We start from the raw sequence: 19600 nt of genomic DNA, 5'->3' as shown, positions 1-19600 counted from the left end.
AGATCCTTGCTAGGAGCTCACTGCAGGCCAAGTGTTTGGTCAGTGTGGCCAGAAAAAATGTGAGAAGAAAACAGCACCTGATTGTCATCTGATAAAACCACAAATGAACATTTGCCCTCCTTTTCTTCATCCCTCCAAAAAAAGAAAAAAAACCACCAAAAACCAAAAAACACAAAAAACCAAAAACCGAAAAAAACCAAACCAACCCATCCACACCCTCTAGCCACAGTAGGCTGGGAAGGGGGGGGGGAATAATCAATTAAAATCAAGTTAAACATGCACAGTAAAAGTCACCTCTGGCTGTGTGTCCACAACACTAAGATTCCCAATGTTTATAGTGCAACTTCATTTGACCTGTAGTTGAAGACCAGTCTCCATCACTTTGTGTGATCAAGTTCTGCTGATTCCTTGTAAAGTTGTGCAAGACAAGTTTCACCACAGACTAAAACATCTTAGGAACCATTCAAGTAATTAGACAGTGGCACTGGTATGGCTGAACAGTCAGATGTGTCCAAAGAAACCAGACTCAAGCTGCCTTGTGAGTACCATGTGAGTCTCTAATTAGTAAATGGCTGCTCTTTTTCCCTTTTAGTGTTCAGTAACATTGAGGAAATTCACTCAGCAATTGGCCATAATTCCAGCACAGATCTGGAAAATACAAATATCTCATAGAAAATATTGATACGTGCTAACAACCCAAGCAGTCAGTGCCCAGGTGCAGGGCAGAAACTGCAGGGCATGGTCAGCCAGAGTTATAGAACCTGTTGAATTTGTGAACAAACTGATCAGCCCATTCTTTAATGAGATCTTTAAGCACTTCCTTCAGCACACTTGTGTGTTCAGAAGAATCATCCTCCCCTAAGTTAAATACAAAAATAGATCCTTCATCTTCATTCATTTAACACAGCTGACAGATGACTTCTGCTCTCCAGTTTTCTGTCCCATGTTTTTAAGGAGGGGGAGGTAGCTTTAGATCCAACAGACTGTAGGCAAAAATATTCCAGAAGATGGCAAACAAGACAAAAATTATGTAAATAGAAAGGAAGATCCACCATAAAGTCTGATCTTGGAGTCTCTGCTCATAGTTCCTCAGGATGATGACACCAAGGGTGATTCCAACCATCACCCCTCCCAGGTGAGCCATGAAGCTGGGGTGAGGGCATGGCGGGTAAGCAGAGGGGTGGAATCGCAGCCACACGGCTCTTCCAAATTCAAAGCTCACTGGAACAAAGAATAAAAAATAAATTAATTGTCTAGGTTATCCCTTCTTAAGTCCACGTTGCAGACAGCACTGCATTCCTGAGGAGATGGAGAGGGAGAAGTTGCCTTGTATGGTGAGCACAGGGAAGCCGTAGCCGTGTCAGGGCTGTGGAACACAGACATGAGGTCTCTCCAGTGGCTGGAAAGTGGTCTGGGTTTGTGGGAGTGTAGATAGGTTGGGGAATATTTGCCTCCTGAAATTTATACCAACACCATAACAAAAATGAGTTAGAATTTGAAGACAGTTGTCTGTGATGAACACATGGTTTGGTTTCCCTTATTGTGCCCCCTGGTGATATGGCTGGATGAATTCATCAGTGTGTATATAATGCTGCTGCCATCCCAGATAGGACGTGCTCAAGGAAACCCAAGTATTATCATTACGAAAATACTGCATGTTTGAGACTGCAAAGAGAAGATGCTTAAGTCCAATTCTTTCACAAACACCACAAGCTATAGATGCTAGCTAATGACAAATCCTTATTTCCAAATACTTGTGTTGAAAGCCAAAATCTGCAGTGGAGAGCAATGTGGTTCCTGCTGCCAGAAGGTCCAGATGCAAGTTCCTACCAAAATTGCTGCAAAGTCAAAACCCTCTGAGTCAGCTTGAACTATTATGACAAGGACAAACAAAACAGGACTGGCTGCATGTGTGCCAAGCATTGTATGGTACTTACTACAGATCAAGGCAACAGCCATGCGCAGCAGTTTGAATTGGCACTTCATTCCTGACCAGTTCTGGAAAAGAGACAAGGAAAGCAAAGTAATGCTGCACACAAACCTGAAGGGATATTACATTTAGATCTGTCACTTGTCAGGCAACTTCTCAGTGCATTCGAGCCCTACTGTGCTTTTTCAATGCTACTTTCTGTGCCTCAGGCTCACTGAAATTCTGCAGCTCAGATCTCTGGCAGAGCATAGAGAAACAACAAAGACTTCAATAAAAACATATCAAGGAAACAGTGCCATAAGAAAACCTGGGCTTGGCCTCCTCTGTCTTCAGGCTTGGTTGTTAATTGTTAATTGTTTAATTCCAAGAATACTTATTTTTCCAAGCAGGAGTGTTTCCATTTCCTTTGGTTACCAGGAGGCACGAGGGAACAGAAGATTCCAGAGACCCTCCCTGCCACAGTCCCTGTGCTCTCCCCAGCTGTGCCAGACTGAGTTTTGCCATCAAACAGCCAGCGTGTCTTTCAGCGTGTGGGAGCATCACACTTAGGTAACAAGTGAGCACAGAGAGACAATGGGGGAAAAGAAAAGCAAAGAAACCCCTCCACCAGAACTGGAAAGGCAGCAAAAGTAATTTCAGGTGGGAAGAGAGGCAGTGGATAATGGAGAAATAAAGATGCTAAGGTAGCAATTGCTAAACAGATTTGGAGGAGGCCAATGAGTAGTGAAATGACACACCACTTTGTGACATTTTAAGAAGTCTGGGAAGGTAACTGCTGAAGACTCTCCACACACCTCTGGCAGAGCCTCTTCCTGTAAAGCAGACCAAAATTTCCTCCAATGTCCCCCTCTAACCCTGTGCATTGTGGTGTTAAAAAAGCCCTATGTCTGCGTTGCCACCCTGAGAGACAGAGGAAGCTCCCTCCTGCTTCTCTTGGCACAGTGGTAGGGAACACAAATGACACTGAAAATAACTGTATATAAGGATGCAATTCCCCAGCAGAAACCCTGTGGTATAGGGGTAGCACCTCTCCTCCACTCCCTACCTCTCTGCCAGCCACTCAACTGTCTAATTTGGACATCAGCCTCAGCTCATTCATGCTCTGAAAAGCTTGAAGAGGATGAAGGAGACCAATTCTGGTCAGGAAATCTCTCACTTCCCGTCTCCCAGCTGTTACAAAGCTGTCTGGAGCAGCACCACTGTGGGTCGCAGCTGGAGCCTGCTGACTTCACTACAGACAAGCATCAAGTACAAGGTTTTCTTTTAGGCTTGACTCTACCACCGCCACCCACACATGTCTTCCAGCACCCATATAACAGATCTGTTTCTACTGCAGCCAACCCACACTATCTTCCCACTCAGACCCAGGGGAGGAGCATTATCCTCATTTTCATGGTTATTCTGCTCTGATATTGCTGGTACAGGACAGACATGCCACCACACATGAGTCTTCTATCAGCAAAGCCTTTTTTTCCCCGGCATCAGCTGAGGAGTCCCCTGGGCAGTTGTGCTGGGCTTTGCCACCACCTAGATGAGGGCTGGGGATGAGCTCTTGCTTCCAGCCTTAGAGGAATGACAATGCTGGCATTTACTCACCTTTGTGAAGTATTTCATTAGGTGAAACAGCAAAAAGATGCATCACTAGATCACCCAGGGTTCAGCTTCAGTCTGGGTTTTACAAATGCAGATAAGGAATATTCTGCACATGAATCCACCGAATGCTAAATTTCCTTAGATACCCAGTAAAATTAATGGCACATGCAGACAGAAACAGATCTACGCTTCTGCAGAGCCAGTCTGCTTTTCAAACATTTGCCAGCCATTGTGTGGAGAGCTGATAGCCTGGACAACACTGATAAATTTTGGATTACCAGCATCTTTAGCTTGTCCTGACAAGCTACCAGTCATCAGGGTACCAAGACACCAAATGCAGGGTAATATTTCCATTCCAGGACCACACCACTGAGACAAGACTCTTAGCTGGGGCAAGCTCTGAATGACCAACAGCTGGCTCAGGCCTTATTTTCCAGCCCCTTTGGGCCACCAGACCTGGCTCAGTCCGAGAGGTCAGACGGTCACTCTGGTACTCACCATCACAATATTGGCCAGGTGAGCAGAGACAAGAGCATACACACCTCCAGAGGAGCCCACCACAGGTGCTCTCATGTCAGCCACTGACACTGCCAGGGACCCTGGGGGAAACAACAAGGCTTTGTAACAATTGCCAGCCAATTAAATACACTCTCCCCTACCCTACATCCCTGCTACTGCCTGTTTGTGCTAATTGATGCAGGTCAGGAATACAGAAAGAGAAGGAGGGGGAAATTGATTGACTCATGAAGCCAACTTAGTCCTGTCAAGGCAGTGACTGATTGTTCCTCTGCACCTACTTTAAAAGCAGCCAAGCAAGGCAGCAATGTGTCTTTAAACCTGTGCTGCAAAAAGGCATTTGTTCCCTGATTGAAAGAACAAGCAGGAGACAGACAAATATCTGTGTTTTGTTTCTCACCTGAAGATAAAATAGAAGTAGCTCCCATGTTGGGAAGAAAAATATTTGCACAGGGAGAAGGAACTGGGGACTTGTAACTTAGCACAGGCCTCTGATCAAAGCACAGCCTACTACTTGTAAAACTTCAGAGTAAAACTAGTTAAAAATAACCTGGATGGAGGCAGTAGGCATGTGACAGCAAAATGACAGGTCAAGTATATAAACGCACCACTCATAACAATACAGCCAAACAAAGACATTGCTTCTTCTTATCCCAGTCGGAGGCTTGGATCTGCTTAAAGCTCCTTTCATTGCTGACTTTAAGAATAATTTAAGCGATAGAGGGAAAGGCAGATTTGGTGTCACAAGGAAAGGATAATGAAGATCTTTGTGATGAGTGGGAATGGGAGAAAGACACATTGGCAAATCTTGAGAGAGTCCTCGGTAGTGTAGAATCTAATGAACTTCTTTGCTAATTGCCCAACTGATTCCAGGTCAAGAAAGTGCTGAGATTCCGCCAGCCAACTCTGCTGATAGCTCCCTCCTTCCTTCTATGGCCCTGAGACTTCTCAGCTCTTAAACACTGCCATTAAGAAAAAAGTTAATGAGAAATAAAGGAAGGAGTAATACGATCGTGCAGTTAAGTCCTCAGACACCGCAATTTCCAGTCTCAATGTGTCTTCTTAGTAAAGCCAGACCGATGAGAAAGAACCACAAAAGTTGTGGCCTAACTACATTTTACTGTCTATTCCTGATTATTTAGGAGCTGAGTTACCTTTATATTGCCTCAGCATGAATATATCCATTTCCCTCTCTCCTGGCACATGACAAAGAATAAAGAATATTTCATAACTGGCTAACATATCAATGAAGCCCTGGGGTTTGGTAGGTGTATCTGTGTAGAAAAGCTATGTCTGGAAAGTTGCAAATTGGGCACCATTTTTGTCAGTGCTTGTTAAAATAACAGTCAGGGGACAGTGGAGCTGATCTGCCAACTCCTTTCTCTGCATTAAAAAGTGTTAGTGTTTGTACCATGCCTAGTCCTGTGTCCTAGTCCAATTATTCTTTCCACAGTCTCTCTCCTGGAATGCAGGATTTATTAGTACCCAATGCAGCCCATTCTACAAAGGGTTTATCTGTTTATTATGGAAAAAAAATAATTATGTGGCTGGAAAAAACCAAACAAACACTATAAATCTTGAACTAAGGCAATCAGTCACTGTCTGAGTTCCACTGTAAAGCTCTTGGTTGTTTTCACACACTCCTGTTTTAATCAGATGTTGATCTATTGTCAGCTAACTTCCATCACCTCCACACTGCTGGAAATTCCAAACATAAATAAAAGCAATTCTGCACAAACTAAAAATCAATCAGACACCATGGCTTAATGATTAAATGAATTTTCCAGATTTCTGTGCACTCACAATCCACGACCAAATACTTCTTGCTTACTTAGGCTGTAGAAAGGTGACAGACAGGACAAATGGAGGAAGAACTGGCATGGGACCAGCATGACTCCACATTCAGGAAGACCATCTAAAGCAAGGCTATTTTAAAATAACAGGTAGTTGGTGCATTTTTAGCAGGTCTCCTAAACACAGAGTCTATGGCTACATAGAAATAGATGTCAAGTTGTACCGTATTTTCTATGTCCAGCCCACCAAAGGATTTCAATGCACAGAAGATCAGTGAATGCTCCTCTCCTAATCCCAAATATCACAAAACATTTCTCCTACTCAAAAGCCAGCACAGACCATTTTCGCTGCTTCTCTGTCTGGGGCATGCAGAGGTGTCACCTACCTGCCACAACTCCTGCAACATACACAAAACTGATCCTCGCAGCTCCGTGCACCATTTCCAGAGGAACCCCAACCAAGAGCTGAAGGACAACATTGAGCCCAAGGTGTTCTATCCTGCAGCAAGGAAAAACAACAGTTGTCCTCTTTTCCAACTCTTCATCTCCTTTCTCTACCACTGAGACACAGATATCTTGGAAAGAAAATCAAATAGCACCTGTTTCACATAAGTAGACTAACGGTGGGAAAAATAGGGATTCCAGAAAAAATCAGACCCAGAGCTGCAATTTATCTTCCCTCCTTGCTGCTTTTATCTTTTTTGTATCTACATACATCCTTCCAGCCAAAGACCTCATACAATATTTGGTTCTTAGTCAGACATTTTTTCTTTTTTGTTTCGTTGAATGACTTGTCAAAAAAAAAAAAAAAAAGCAGCAAGATGCCAGCAGAGCCTGGAACAGAAGCCAGAAATTTGACCTGCTCTTCTCTTCACCCCTCCTAATGATTCAGCCTTTCCCTGCACACATCACACTGCCATGATGGGGAGTGGTTGTTGAGTCAAGAACAAGGTGAGCACAGAAGTTCCAAGAGAGCTGCCATTTCCTGGTGCCATAATGCTGCTTTACAGTATGGGCTGTCTGAACCTCACCCTTTTCTGCTGTGCCTACATCAATGGCCAGAATGGGAAGCATTTTGATCTCTGCTCAGGTGCCCAGGTATACTCACTGACGCTTTCTCTTCACTCACCCTTGTTCCCATTGCAGTCAATAGCAAAACTCCTGTTGAACACAAAGGAAAAAGCTGGGCTGAGGGAACTCTTGCAGAAAGCCCCACTGTCACACTGTGCAGTACCACTTACAATCTTCAGGCAGAGTGTGGCAGCTCAGATATGCATATTGGGTAAAGACTCCAGTGCAGCAGATTTCGCCTCAGCTGAATCAATAGTTTCAAGGCAAGTTCTCTGTTGCTTTAATCAATACTACTTAAGAAAACTGTCCTGCCACTTTTCAAAGTTCTACACAGATATTTATGAGTGTCTTTGCCATTTGCAGGATCTTCCAGTGAGGTAACAACAGCATCAGGCCCTGAACAGGGTCCTCAACACTCTGCTAGTATCTGAGATTTACCCTGGGCTTGCAGGGCTGTGACCTCACTGAATAGTGACATCCCACTGGATCCAAGGGTATCCTGATTTTTGTATGAAGAGTGTCCGAGCCTGCTTACAAAACAGATGGAGCTAAATGACACAGTGGTACCCTTAACACAGAATGCCAGCATCTTTTGGAGAAACAAGAGCAAAGTACCTAGTGCCTTGAAAATATACATCCCATTTTATACAAGAAAAGGGTTGCTCACAGGCAGGCGCTAGCAAACTTTGGTTTAAGTTATATGTGTTTCCACTGTTTTGATCTTTTTCATGTTACCATAGCAATTTCCCATATACAGCAGAGAAAAACACTGATGGTGAAATGCAGTAATGACAGAACAGTCTTATAAATGAGAATTTAAAGTTGGACTGGAAAAAAGTGCGAGAAATGATACTGCAGGAAACAATCCTCTCCTGATATCTCTATAAGTTTGTTTCCATTGAATTTCTCTCCAAAGTTAAATTTCCCTCCTGCACAATACACTCAGCACTGCAATTTTTCATCATAGGAAACTGCTGCATGCCACTGAGTTATTACCTTCCTCGAGCCTTTTGAAGCCACTGGGCATGGTCAGCACTCATTCTGATCCCGCATGCTCACAGAACATAGGGAATTAAATTAGGGACAACCAGCAAAGGTCAAACTGAGATCACAGAGACAAGTCAAAACATCCAAATGCCCTTTCACAGAGGGGAGAGAAGAAGTTTGGCTGGCACACAGTCAACATCATGAGGCGGCACCTGACATTTCCACACAAAGCACTGGTCTTATTTTTCAAAGGATGCTTTTGTAAGAGCTCAGCAAAGTTTATCCTGGACTCTGAAGTGACTACTCTGATTCACAGCAGTTCTTAAAAGACTTCCCAGGAGCAATTCCATTCACTTCTCTTTCCCACCATGGTAAGAGCTTTGAAGGCACCACAGTCAATAACGACCCATAAAATATAATTATCCTTTGCCAGTGCTGAATGTGTCATTCTTGAAGTGACAATTTCATTGATTTATTAAAGACTTTCTCCTTCCCTGGGACCAAACAAATGGGACTGAGCATCAATGCAAGTCATTAGTTATGGCAGTGATACAAATGCGTGGGCTTCAGATATCAACGTCTCGTTTCCATGAAAACAGAAGGGCAGAATTTACAACTTTGCCTTTTCAGCCCTCAACAAAGCTCCCTCCATCAGGACTAGCACACAGCCTGTACATTTTTGGAATCTTTCTAGAGGCACAGCCAGCCAAGCCTTAGCAACTACTGCCTTCTCAAACACCTTCCGGCTGCCACTTGCTCTTCAAAAAAAGACCGAGTGCACTAAATTAAGGAGCAGTCCACATTACCATTTAAAAGTCTCAGCTGGAAACAGGATAACAATAGACCCATGGCATTGTGTTATCCCCTCATTTGAAAATGAGAGGAGAATGATGGGCGTCCACTAAAAAATGTTATTACCTTTCCAAGATTTATCTGTTTTCCTCACAAGAAAGGAGCTTAACACAGAGAAGTTAGAAATAAAGGAACATTTAGCTTAACTCCAGATACTGCAGAAAAATCACGAGGTTTATTGTTCCAGTGAGATTCTCCATTGTTTTGAAGGCTGTGTAGCTAAAGGACTTGGAATCCATCATGACAGTCCCCTGCTCACCGCTTTCCATTGTTCCACTCTGAGCCAGCCAGAGGTGAAATAAAACTGAGGGATTTTTCATCCAGTGAGTGTGAAGAATACCAGAGAACTGCCTGCTACAAAGGTGACCTGGCACAGGTTAGGAAAGCATGCCAAAAAAATTGTCCTTGTGCAGGTGTTTCTCCTCCAATGTATCCTAAAGCAATCTGTAGTTATAGAAGCGATACAGTAAACCACCACCACCATCAAAAGAAAGCCCAAATATGAATTAACTAACATTAATTAAAATCAAGTGTTTCTTCCTTTTACAAGCCCAGTTTTCCTCATATCCTCAGTGATGGAAATTTCCACATCTCTTTTTACATAACCAGCTTCATGTCTAAGCCCAGTAGTTCCCACTTGCAGGATGAAACCTATATAAAATGGGCTCTTTGGAGGGATTCAGCATGCAGACTACAGATGTTGCCACATTCAGAAGTTTCTTCTAAAAACTTTTTCCTACTCTTGCCTTGGGTGGAGTCTGTTTTTATGCAGAGATCTGGGGCACATTTTGTGCTCCAGGGCAATTACACACCAAGAAAGTTATTCCATGGCAGGGAGGAGACATTAGCACATCTTCCATCAGAGACATGGAAAAAGGAAAAGATCAACTTGATCTTTCTGGCCTTTCATAGAAGAACATTGATGGAAATATAGGCTTTCTATTTAAGAACAAAGGATCCTTATGCAATTTCAAACTCTACACTACTGCTAAAAGTCTTGTTGCTAACATTTTTCAATGACAGAATTAAAGAAAATTGCAATTATCTGCCAGGAATGTGTGAACATAATGATCTGAGAAACTGCTCAGAGGGGGTAGAGTGCTTTGTACAGGGATGAACTTTCCAGTGACACTTACTCATCACCATGGCATCACAAACATCACACAATTAAGTCTATTTGAATTTTGTGAGGACTAGCACAGCTGAGAAGAACAGAGTTAGAATCCCCACGCCTGGTATATTCTTCCCAAGTCTGCTACATACCTCCCATGGGATGAAGGAGGATTAATTTTACTGTGCAGCTTCATTTTGCATGGGATGGACCACTCTCTGTCCATCTGGTCAATCGAGATTGTCAGCTCTTCAGGAACACTGGTGTTTGCACAGCGTGTACAAAATGGGAGTTTAAGCTTGACTCAGGCTTCTAGGCATTATCTCAGTCCTTACAGAAGGGACAATATTACTAAGTGATGACATGTCACAGGCACAGGGAATTTAACTGACTTTTCCAACCTCAGCTAGGAAGCCTAGCTCAAACACACCCTGTAGTTTTTAAATACCAGTCCAGCATCTTTGCAGACTTGTTTTAGCACCTGCACAGCTCCTTTAGTGGAACACTAGGCTTTGAGCTGGTTTTGGGAAGTAAACAGTAAGAGCAAAGTGTGGTCCCAACACTGCTGAGGAGAAGAGCAGCATCTGTTAAGTTCCTTATGTTGCCTTGTCCCTTCAGAGAGCTGCGAAGGTTTGTGCCTCATTGCCTAACACTCCACAACTTCTTGAGATTTTTACACACAATTTATAATTGAGTTTTAAAAATTTAATTCTGAGCTGCTTCTGTCACTTCCTCTTTCTCTCTGGGGAACCTGAACTGTGGGAAATCTCCAGTCTGTAAGTACTCACCCTGCATGCATGAATATGTAGGTTAGGTACCTCCAAGCCTGGGCCCGAAGCTGGGGATGGTACAGTAATGCATTCTTCAGGTACAAGGGGTGGCTGACTTGCAGCACAAATCTGTCTAAGACCACTCCATTGTAAAGAAAAAAGGCAACCTAGAAGAGCAAAGATATTCATTGGTTAGCAGATGCCTTTCCTCACCAAAAAGTACCTTTTAGCTCAAAATAATGGAGAAAAAGATCATATATACAAAAACTTTTCTCCCATTTTACAGCTTCACACAGCATGAATATTCCCTGTTTTGACGCACCTGTGACACACTGATATAACTCTATATGTGGCCTTCTGTAACACACCAGCCCCTGAGTCAGAGGAACCTGCTCCCAGTCAGCACCTGACTGCTATCAGTGTCACATTATATCCTCCTCTGTACTTACTTGAGCACATTACTCAGCAAATGTGCAAAGATCTCATTTGGACAACACATGAGCAGGTCAGAATATTTAACCCAGAGGTTCTCTCATGTCCTTTTTCTCCCCCCTCAAAGAACAGAGGCAGCTGTAGAGAAATTTCTCTTCTAATTCCATTGACTTATCAGTTTCTCTAGAACTGTCCTGTTTCCATTCCTCAAAAAGTTTTTCTCTAGTTTCCCAAATTGAGTAGTCTCATATACAAATTGTTCCAATGACAGGATCACAGTCTCCACTTATACGCACCTCAACAGGCAACCAAAATGGCCACCAGTTTTACATCTGTCCTCGTGCAGGTCTGAATGAGTCCCTCCCTAACCCTTGACTGTGTCCCAGCAGAGCCTTTGGCAGTGTGGGGAGGTTCTTAGGGAGGTCATGAGGGTACTTGCCTCTACAATAGTGATGGTGATCATGAACCAGGGCGGGGGGCAGCAGGTGTAGCTGTCGTAGTACCACTTGCGGTCAATCTCCCGTGGCAGGGTCTCATATGCCACGTGCCGGATCAGCCTCTGTGAGAGGCTCAGTCCTGTCTCCTCCAGCAGGGCCTTGCTGCACAGCCTCCTGTTCCCCTGGAGGATGGCTTGGCGGAAACTGTTCGACCTTTTGTTGCTCATCTGGGTAAAAGGGAAAAGAAGAAACCATGAGTACAAAGCAAGGCCTGGCACAATCATCAGGGAGAATAGTGCCAGTTTGGCAGCACCAGATCCAGGCAGGCAGGAGAGCCACCATCAGGCTGAGCTTCAGGAACCAAGTCTCAGGACAATCACAGGGTGACCCACTTGGAGTGCAAGGAAAACCAGTACCAGGGTCTGCCATTATGATGCCATTAAATGAGGTCAGGGCAGAACTCTGGCAAGGCAGAGCAGAGGCTGCTGATGCACCTGGCTGACTCTATGGCCCATTCTCCAGCCTTCCATGCACTGTCTTCACCACTGGTTATCACAACCCATATTCCTGTGTCCTCCTTCCCTCTGCTCCCCCTGCTCTACCACACTTCCCTGCACTCTTGGGGCAGAAAATTTCTTGAATGTAGCAGCAGGAACTTTCACAGCACATATAACCCTTGTGGCAAGAACTAGCTCTGGGCAAAGAAAATTATCACTTTGTGTAAAACAAAACTGCCTGAGCAACAGCAACAAACAACACATTAATCAGCTGTACAGGCTGTCTTAGCTCCTGTAAGCTTGCAAGTCTTTACAAGACTTCTTTTTATAAGTTATCCTCAGACGGGGTAGGTTCTGAGGTGGCACAGGCTTACAGCTAATTTCTATGTGCATTATCACCATACATGCATAGATTTATCTGTCTATCTTTTTGAGCATACACTTTCCCAGTTTGGATGCATAATTAAAGCAATTGCATTTGCAAATTAGGCAGATGGAATTTTATGCTCAGCCTGCTGGGGGCGGCAGAACAAACCAGGTCTGAAAGAGCCTGTTCCAAGATTTGGATAATTTTTAATTAGCCCCGATGTCAAACAAACCTGCAGCATTAGAGCCACTGTCTGTACTGGCTGAATCTTTGGCAGAAAGCTCCAAAGACTCACTGTGTACACAGGCTGCTGCAGGGGGACCCTCTACTGTAACAGGCAGCAAAGCAAACATGACAGCCTGGTCCTTCTGAGAGAACTGCTAACTGCTCTCAAACCACCAGCACCTCCAGCCTCTCAGAACCAAACAAGAGATGACACTCAGCAGTGTTGGCTTCCAGTTGGTTTCAGCTGGTATCCCAAAGCCAGCAAAGCCCTGAGCTTGTGCTCTCAATGCCCAGGCAGTCAGGGAATCACTCGAAGCTGGACCAAGCTGCTTAAACACGGTAATCACTGCAGGGAGCCACCTCCTGTTAATCACTGGAGGAGGGCAAGGGGCCATCTGAGATGATGGCACTGCGACCCACTCTGCCCGTCCCTCCTTAGCCTTCATTTGCAGCCTGTCCCTCCAACACAGAGGAGCATTGACAGGCATTCAATGTTCTTATATTTTTTTTAAACTGGGGAAAAATTTGTTGCTGTTGTTGTTCTCTGTGAGTTGTTTTAGTGAGAAGATGTTTTACCCTAACAACTCTCTCCATTTTGGTACTTCTCCTTTGTCACTCTTTCCTTCGTTCATCCAGAAAACACTTGTAAAAGAACATTTCTGGAAAAAAAAGCAGAAAAGACAAAGAAGAAAAAAAAATGTCCACCAAGTCTCTCTCTCAGTCTTCTCAAGTCTATCATCCAAAAGCCTGTATCTAAAACTAGGGAAGATGAGGGGAAAACAATTGTTGGTGGTCCTCAATTGCATTAAGAAAGCCTGCTCATATTGAAAGACATTGTTTTCGTAGAGAAACATCCAACAGGTACAAGGCTTTCCTTAGCATGTGTGAAATGCCTTTTGGTAGGTAAGAGATGTACCTCTGTTTCAAAGATACTTTTAGCCACCTAATGACCTCACTGTGCCCACAGAAGAAACCTTCACTTCAGGTTAGTTCAGAGCAGCTTTTTGGATATGTTCTGCACATGCTCCCTTGTAGAGGGATTCCTTCTGGAACAGGGGCATACGATACCCCAGGACAGTCTGAGCAACTCAGGGCTGCTAGGGAAGAACCCCTGAAGGGGCCTCAGGTTGCAGGCTTGAAAGACACCTGGCAGCAGGCAGCCCTGAAATCCTTGGCAAAGTTATACACTGGTTGGCTCCCCTGCTGCTTAGAGGCTGTCTTGTGGGAATAGGGCATGAATCTTTGAAAAGTAGATACAAGTTGGTGCAAGTAAACAATAAAGCAGAGCACGATGCTCAAATCGTATCGGTGTTCGTATCATGACTCTGGCCAGCTCCCCTGCGCTCAGAAACCCCGCCCCCCACTAAACTCCCTCACAAAGTTCATTCTGTTCTCTCTCGCTTTGCCCCTCTTATGGACAAGAATAATTTCACACTGAATCTACAAACTTGCCTGAAGATACCAGACAGTTGACTGGAGCTGCTGATCTGCTTATTACAATTACAGTGATATATGGGATTTCCTGCCTACCACAAAAGGGTCAGTGCTTTTCCCTGCTGCAGCACTTCAGTGGAAAATACAGTAACTTCCAGAGTCAAGGAAAATCATCATTGCAGTTCAGCATCAAGAAGTGCTGACCACCCTCAGCAGATGATCACCTCATCATTGCAGATACTGCTGAGGGAGATGGGCAGGAAACTGCAAAGGCTGCTAATGTCCATGGTTAGGCTCATAACAAAGATCTCCTTGCATCATGTTGAGCAGAGGATCCTAATGGAGGCACCCCTGAACTCATCTGTTACTGTTTAGTATGACACAAGGGACTGGCTCAGTCACCTGAACTCAGCACAGCCCCATCAGTCCAGTGTCCTCTCTGCAATAATGCTTGTGCTGCCCATGGAGCCCAGACAACAGCCAGGGCACTGCAAATTCATCACCATGGTGTTTCTGAAGGTGTTCCTCAACATACTAAAAACAAAACGGGAAAGGTCTTCTTAGATTTAAGAGCAAAATATTGCAGGATCACTGTAAATCACACCTCAGATGACTAAAGCCTCCACTGGCTCTCCTTAGGAGGTGGGAAACTGGACTTCTGTTCAGCAGAAGCTCTGCCTTCCTTCTTCCAGAGAGGAAAATAAATCACAGGACCTTTCACACCCCACACAGAAGCTAACATGGAAGGGACATGAAAATATTTGCCAGACCTTCTTTGGAGCAAAGGATATGGAAAGAAGGTCCAGGTTCCCTCTACATGACACAGTCTTGGTGTGGTTTTACACCCCAATGAGGCAGGGACACAGTGTCAGGAGTGTACCAGATGTGCTGAAAAGCCCCCACAATCCAACAAGATGTGCATAAGTGGATGTACTGAGCCCTTGATAAAATCAGGCCTCTCAGGAAGGAGACATCCTGTTGGTCCCCACCTGCACTCATTGCCCGTGGCACCAAGGAGGAGATGATCTCCAAAGAGACAGCACAGCTGTCTGCCAGGGCTCAAGCAAACACAGAAGTCCTGGTCCTACTTACACAGCCCCACAGGCCTTTGAATCAAGCTAGGAGGAGATGGGCATGAGAAGAGACAGAGGATTAAGTCACTATTGCTGTTCTCGCCCATTCTTGACGAGAAGTCTATTTTGTTCCTCAGACTGACTTTGGAAGACTCAAATCATCCCAAACAGTCTCGCATATGGTCAGAATTTGCTGACTTTATTTTGGAATTACATAATATTGGTATTTATGAGCCAAGTATTTAATCATCAGCTGAAAGAACACTAGGTCCATTGTTGGCCTGCACATTACTATGGCTCCAGAAGCCCAGGGCAGCCCATCTCACTTCTCTTCATGCAATCAATCTGGGACTTCTTTAGTGAGTGTGATATTAAAGCTGCAAGCAGATGGGTACAGCAAACAGTATGTGGAGAGAAAAGGTAGCAGGGGGAACAACACATTCCCTTAGTCCTTCATGCCTGCAAAATGTTATTATGGAAAGAGAAAGAAATTTCCCTTGCAAAACAGCCAAGCTGAACTGACTGATACCCAGATGCTGCCACCTGTGCCCTTCGGTATTACCATACCAAAACAAACCAAAGCTTAGTGTTAGAGCTCCTCTAAAAGGCTGGGTTTGATACCTCTGTGCAAAAGGAAAACTTTTTCCTACTTAAATCTGAACCTGTCTTCAACACTGAAAACGTCAACATTTAGGATGAGTCCTTACTGTCTAGTGTAGGACAGTGACAAACTTTGATGAAGTACAAAGCCCTGCTTTTGTTTAGCATACATGGCACTCTAAAATTACTCTAGGATAATCTGCAACTCGCAAAGGAAGTTGTCCATTCCCACCAGCAGACCAGTTCCTCTGTGTTCCTTGGATATCTGTACTACTGTAACTATCTCAGATAATCAATAGACAAATCATGTCATATTTCCCCCATCTCCAATTTCAGAGCTTGTGTGGGGCACAGTACCCTTTTTACGGTTTTATTCAGCCTCACTCAGAAGGTTTTGAAAAACATGGATTTCTGCCCATTATGTATTGGCATCTTTGAAACTGGTCTTGAGCTATTTTTAAACACATACAGCTCTGTGACAGGCAATGCATTCACCTCCCCAACTCTGATCCTCCAAGACACAGAACACTAAATCAGAAGTTAGCACAAGCTTTTTAAAAGCCTCTGCCAGCTCCAGTTTTATAACCCACTTTACTTACAAATACAACCTCTTCAATCAATTTTGCTTTCAAGATTCCCATTTATTTCTTTCCCTCTGCCCACACTTCTACAAAATGCTAATGTGGGTAGAGACAGCTTTTCCAAAAATGTATATCTCAGCATCAAGTTCATCTGTCACAGATGCTCACATCCTCTGAGCCAACCTGGTAGCACTTTCCTGAACAGAATCAAAGGGAAAAAAACCCAGATACCAACATTCTGATTTGGTCTGACCAAGCAGTGGTTTACTCTGGGGATTCAAAGAAAGAGGCAGGAGAGACATAATAAATTATCCCTGCTCAAGGCTTTTCCCGATTCCTATTAAATGTGCCAGGCTTAGGCCTTCCAGCACTTCCAATAGAAAAGGTAAACCACTTTTCAAATTTCAAGGTTACTTGAAAGAACATTGCTTGCAGGACAAGACTAACATTGTGGTTCCAATAATACCGTGTCAAAACACAGTGAGTTGGAAACTGCAAACCCTCTATACCTGCTCCATTTTCCATTGATGCTGGGAAGGATTCCACCAATGAAATGAATCCAGATCCAATTTTGTGAAACAATTTTTAAAAAAAAAATCTTTATAACATTTCTTACTCATGTGTGCATTTTAGATATGCACACAACCATTTAAATTGATATTGCACTCCTCAAGTTTCAACTGTATGTGACGGAAAACAGTTCAGGTTAGGGATGGGAATTTCTATGGTAAGTTCCACTTTATTTGGCATAATGATTATTTGACAGACTAGTTCATTTGGAAGAAAGTTCTCTCTTCTGCTGCTACTTGCAACCAATATCTAATAGATTTAGGTTTAATCATCCTTGAATAGAGAGCATCTTAATGTATCTTTCTATACTGCATTACAAAGTCCTACAAGTCTAGGCAAGTGTTAAAACTAGACTGAGATACATTGTTTTTCTACATTTTTTCTTTAGCATGAGACATACAGTAAGTTCCTATAGACTGATGAAGCTGTCAAATATAAGTCAAACCCTCCACTGAACCAGCTCATTTCTCACTTACAACATTCCAGGATCCACTTTGGACTTTTTGTTTTTGTTTGTGGACTGTAACATGATCCCAAAGTATTTTATCCCTTCAGCCAGTCCTGCTCTTTCTTCCAACACCAATGAGATCCCCTGCCAAGGACAGAAGAGCCGGCATCTAAATCTTAACCTCTGTGTATCTACAGCATCCAGTGGCACAGACACACTGTAAGACTCTGGGTAGGCACTTCATCTCCTTCACCCCCCGTATTTTATCTTATTTTTAAGACTCCAGCAATATTTTGACACAGTAACTGCTCCTTTGAACATCCTGCTCAACAGCACATAGCACAAGACACTTTCCACTAACACCTAATCATGTTCCAGCCTCTTGCATGAAGTAAGAAACTCCTGCAAAGATCTTCCTCTCACCTTCTCTGGTGGCCAGCAGAACTGTGGATCTGGCACTCTCGAGAAGGAAGAGCAGAGGCTGCAGATTTCTCAGCCTGCCTCTCCAGTTTTATTTCTTTACTTGAAGAGGTAGGATTTACAGCCTGGCAAGTCAGAGAGGGAATCACAAAAATTAAAGGAAATCCTTCTCTGAAGGGTAATGTGTGCTGGCACCAGAAATGTTTGGATTAGGGTGACCAGATTATTGTCACATAGTGCTTCAAAAATATGTGGTTTTTGTTGAAAATGAGATAGAATTAGCCTGTTCCTAGAAGCCAGCAAGGCCAGGGAGAGCAAAGCAGGTGGTGATTCTTGATCTGGAAAACAAAGGATGTGCATTTAATTAGCTAATTATTGAGATGCTACATCAGCTTCAAGTTACTACAAAGCTACAGCTAAACATTTCTGTTGGAAGCAGCAGTGTTTTGTTTTTCCCAAGTCACATGAACTCTATCTTAGAGCTTACTACTCACTGCAAGCTCTACTATAGCTCACAGGGTATTATGTGAAGTAATCCAGGACTGCCAACAGCAACTGCTGTTCAGCAAGAATTCCAGCAAATAACATCTCAAGTGTAATTACCTCCTGGCTTGTCTCTTCTCTAAAAGTAGCAAAGTTAGTTAAACACCTTGGTTCATTATCTCCTCCTGTGGCCCATGCTGTTCATAGGCAGAATTTTCACTTTGCATCTCTTTTCACAATGCTGCAAAGCAACCAGACAGCAGATGCTCGAGATGTCTCCACTTGTACAGGAAACACTTTTGTTACTCTGCACTGTCTCAGACACAGCATAAGAAACCCCATCTGAAACTGCTTTCTGCTGTTATTACAAACCACAGTGCAGAAACAGAAATGGATATGATTGCAGCATTGTGTTTTACAACTACATGAGCTGAATTTCATACACACAGAGGAGAAGTAATTCCCAATGAGTTGCCTATCTGATTTTTTTGGTGTCTTTTCTGTTTGCAGATCACACCAGGAGTTTTCATCTTCCCTGAACTTATTCATTTCTCAATTTATTTCTTGAGTGATTTCTGGGGTCTATTCTCATATTTTAAAACTTCCAACTTCATAAATTTAAGTTGCTTTGCTGAGTTGAGAACAGACACATGTATGGATGTCATTATTAAGGTGAGAAGTCCTCTAATTACATTTTTGATGTATCTAGAAGTTCACAAAACATTTTGGACATCAGACGATAACACAGCTTTGCTCAATAGCAGTCATTTAGCTGGGGATCACAGTGAGAGAGCAGGCAAAGTTCTTGGTGCTCATAATGATGCTGGAGAAAGGGAAAACCATACATACAGAGAGCCATGCTTGTACAGTCTCTGGTATAGTGAAAGGTCAGCCTTTCCATCACGACACCCAGCACCATCATTTTTGGCAGCAGGTCAATTCTTGCTAAGCTACTGAAACAGACAAATTAACCTGAGCTTAAAGCAGAGAGGGCTAATGATCATCAAGCACAAACATGCACTTAAACACCACCACACAGAGGATTGACAGCTATGAAGTGAAGGAACTCCGTAATTTCACAGTGATTCTGTGTCATCTGTGCTGTTTCTTTCCATCAGAAAGTTCAAAAGTAAGTTCAAAAGGCAGAGAAAAGAGAAGGAGCCCTAAAAAAAGCTTGGATGTTGGAAATCAATAGAAATTAGAGGAGAAGGGAGAAGAGAGATGTCATTTTTAAGTAGCTTAATGTTCTGGCATTTGCACTGCCTATTGATTAGAAAGTGCAAAAAATGCAGACAAGGATAGAGGGGCTGATAACAGGAAAATCAATGGCTTCTTTATAGGAGTCATTCCATAGTAGTGAAGGAAATTTGCTGTTCTGCAGAAATCACACCAGCTGGGAGTGAGCTGGCA

At 43.4% G+C, this 19600-nt stretch overlaps 1 protein-coding gene across 1 annotated transcript in view; it reads right to left on the bottom strand.

The window, feature by feature from the left end:
• Positions 1-949: 949 nt before the first annotated feature.
• Positions 950-19600, bottom strand: part of RHBDL3 (rhomboid like 3) — a gene marked incomplete at both ends in the record, with an annotated part of 65478 nt that continues 46827 nt past the window's right edge. The window contains 6 exons of the mRNA XM_082293938.1: positions 950-1221; positions 1938-1998; positions 4022-4122; positions 6219-6331; positions 10642-10790; positions 11495-11719. Of these exons, the coding sequence (XP_082150064.1) occupies positions 950-1221; positions 1938-1998; positions 4022-4122; positions 6219-6331; positions 10642-10790; positions 11495-11719 (921 nt within the window). The remainder of the gene's footprint in view (positions 1222-1937; positions 1999-4021; positions 4123-6218; positions 6332-10641; positions 10791-11494; positions 11720-19600) is intronic.

This window comes from Coloeus monedula (assembly GCF_965178545.1).
Source record: "Coloeus monedula genome assembly, chromosome: 19".
In the NCBI taxonomy this organism is placed as follows: domain Eukaryota; kingdom Metazoa; phylum Chordata; class Aves; order Passeriformes; family Corvidae; genus Coloeus; species Coloeus monedula.
The sequence above is the reverse complement of the archived record's forward strand: the minus strand, read 5'-3'. Positions and strand labels throughout refer to the sequence as shown.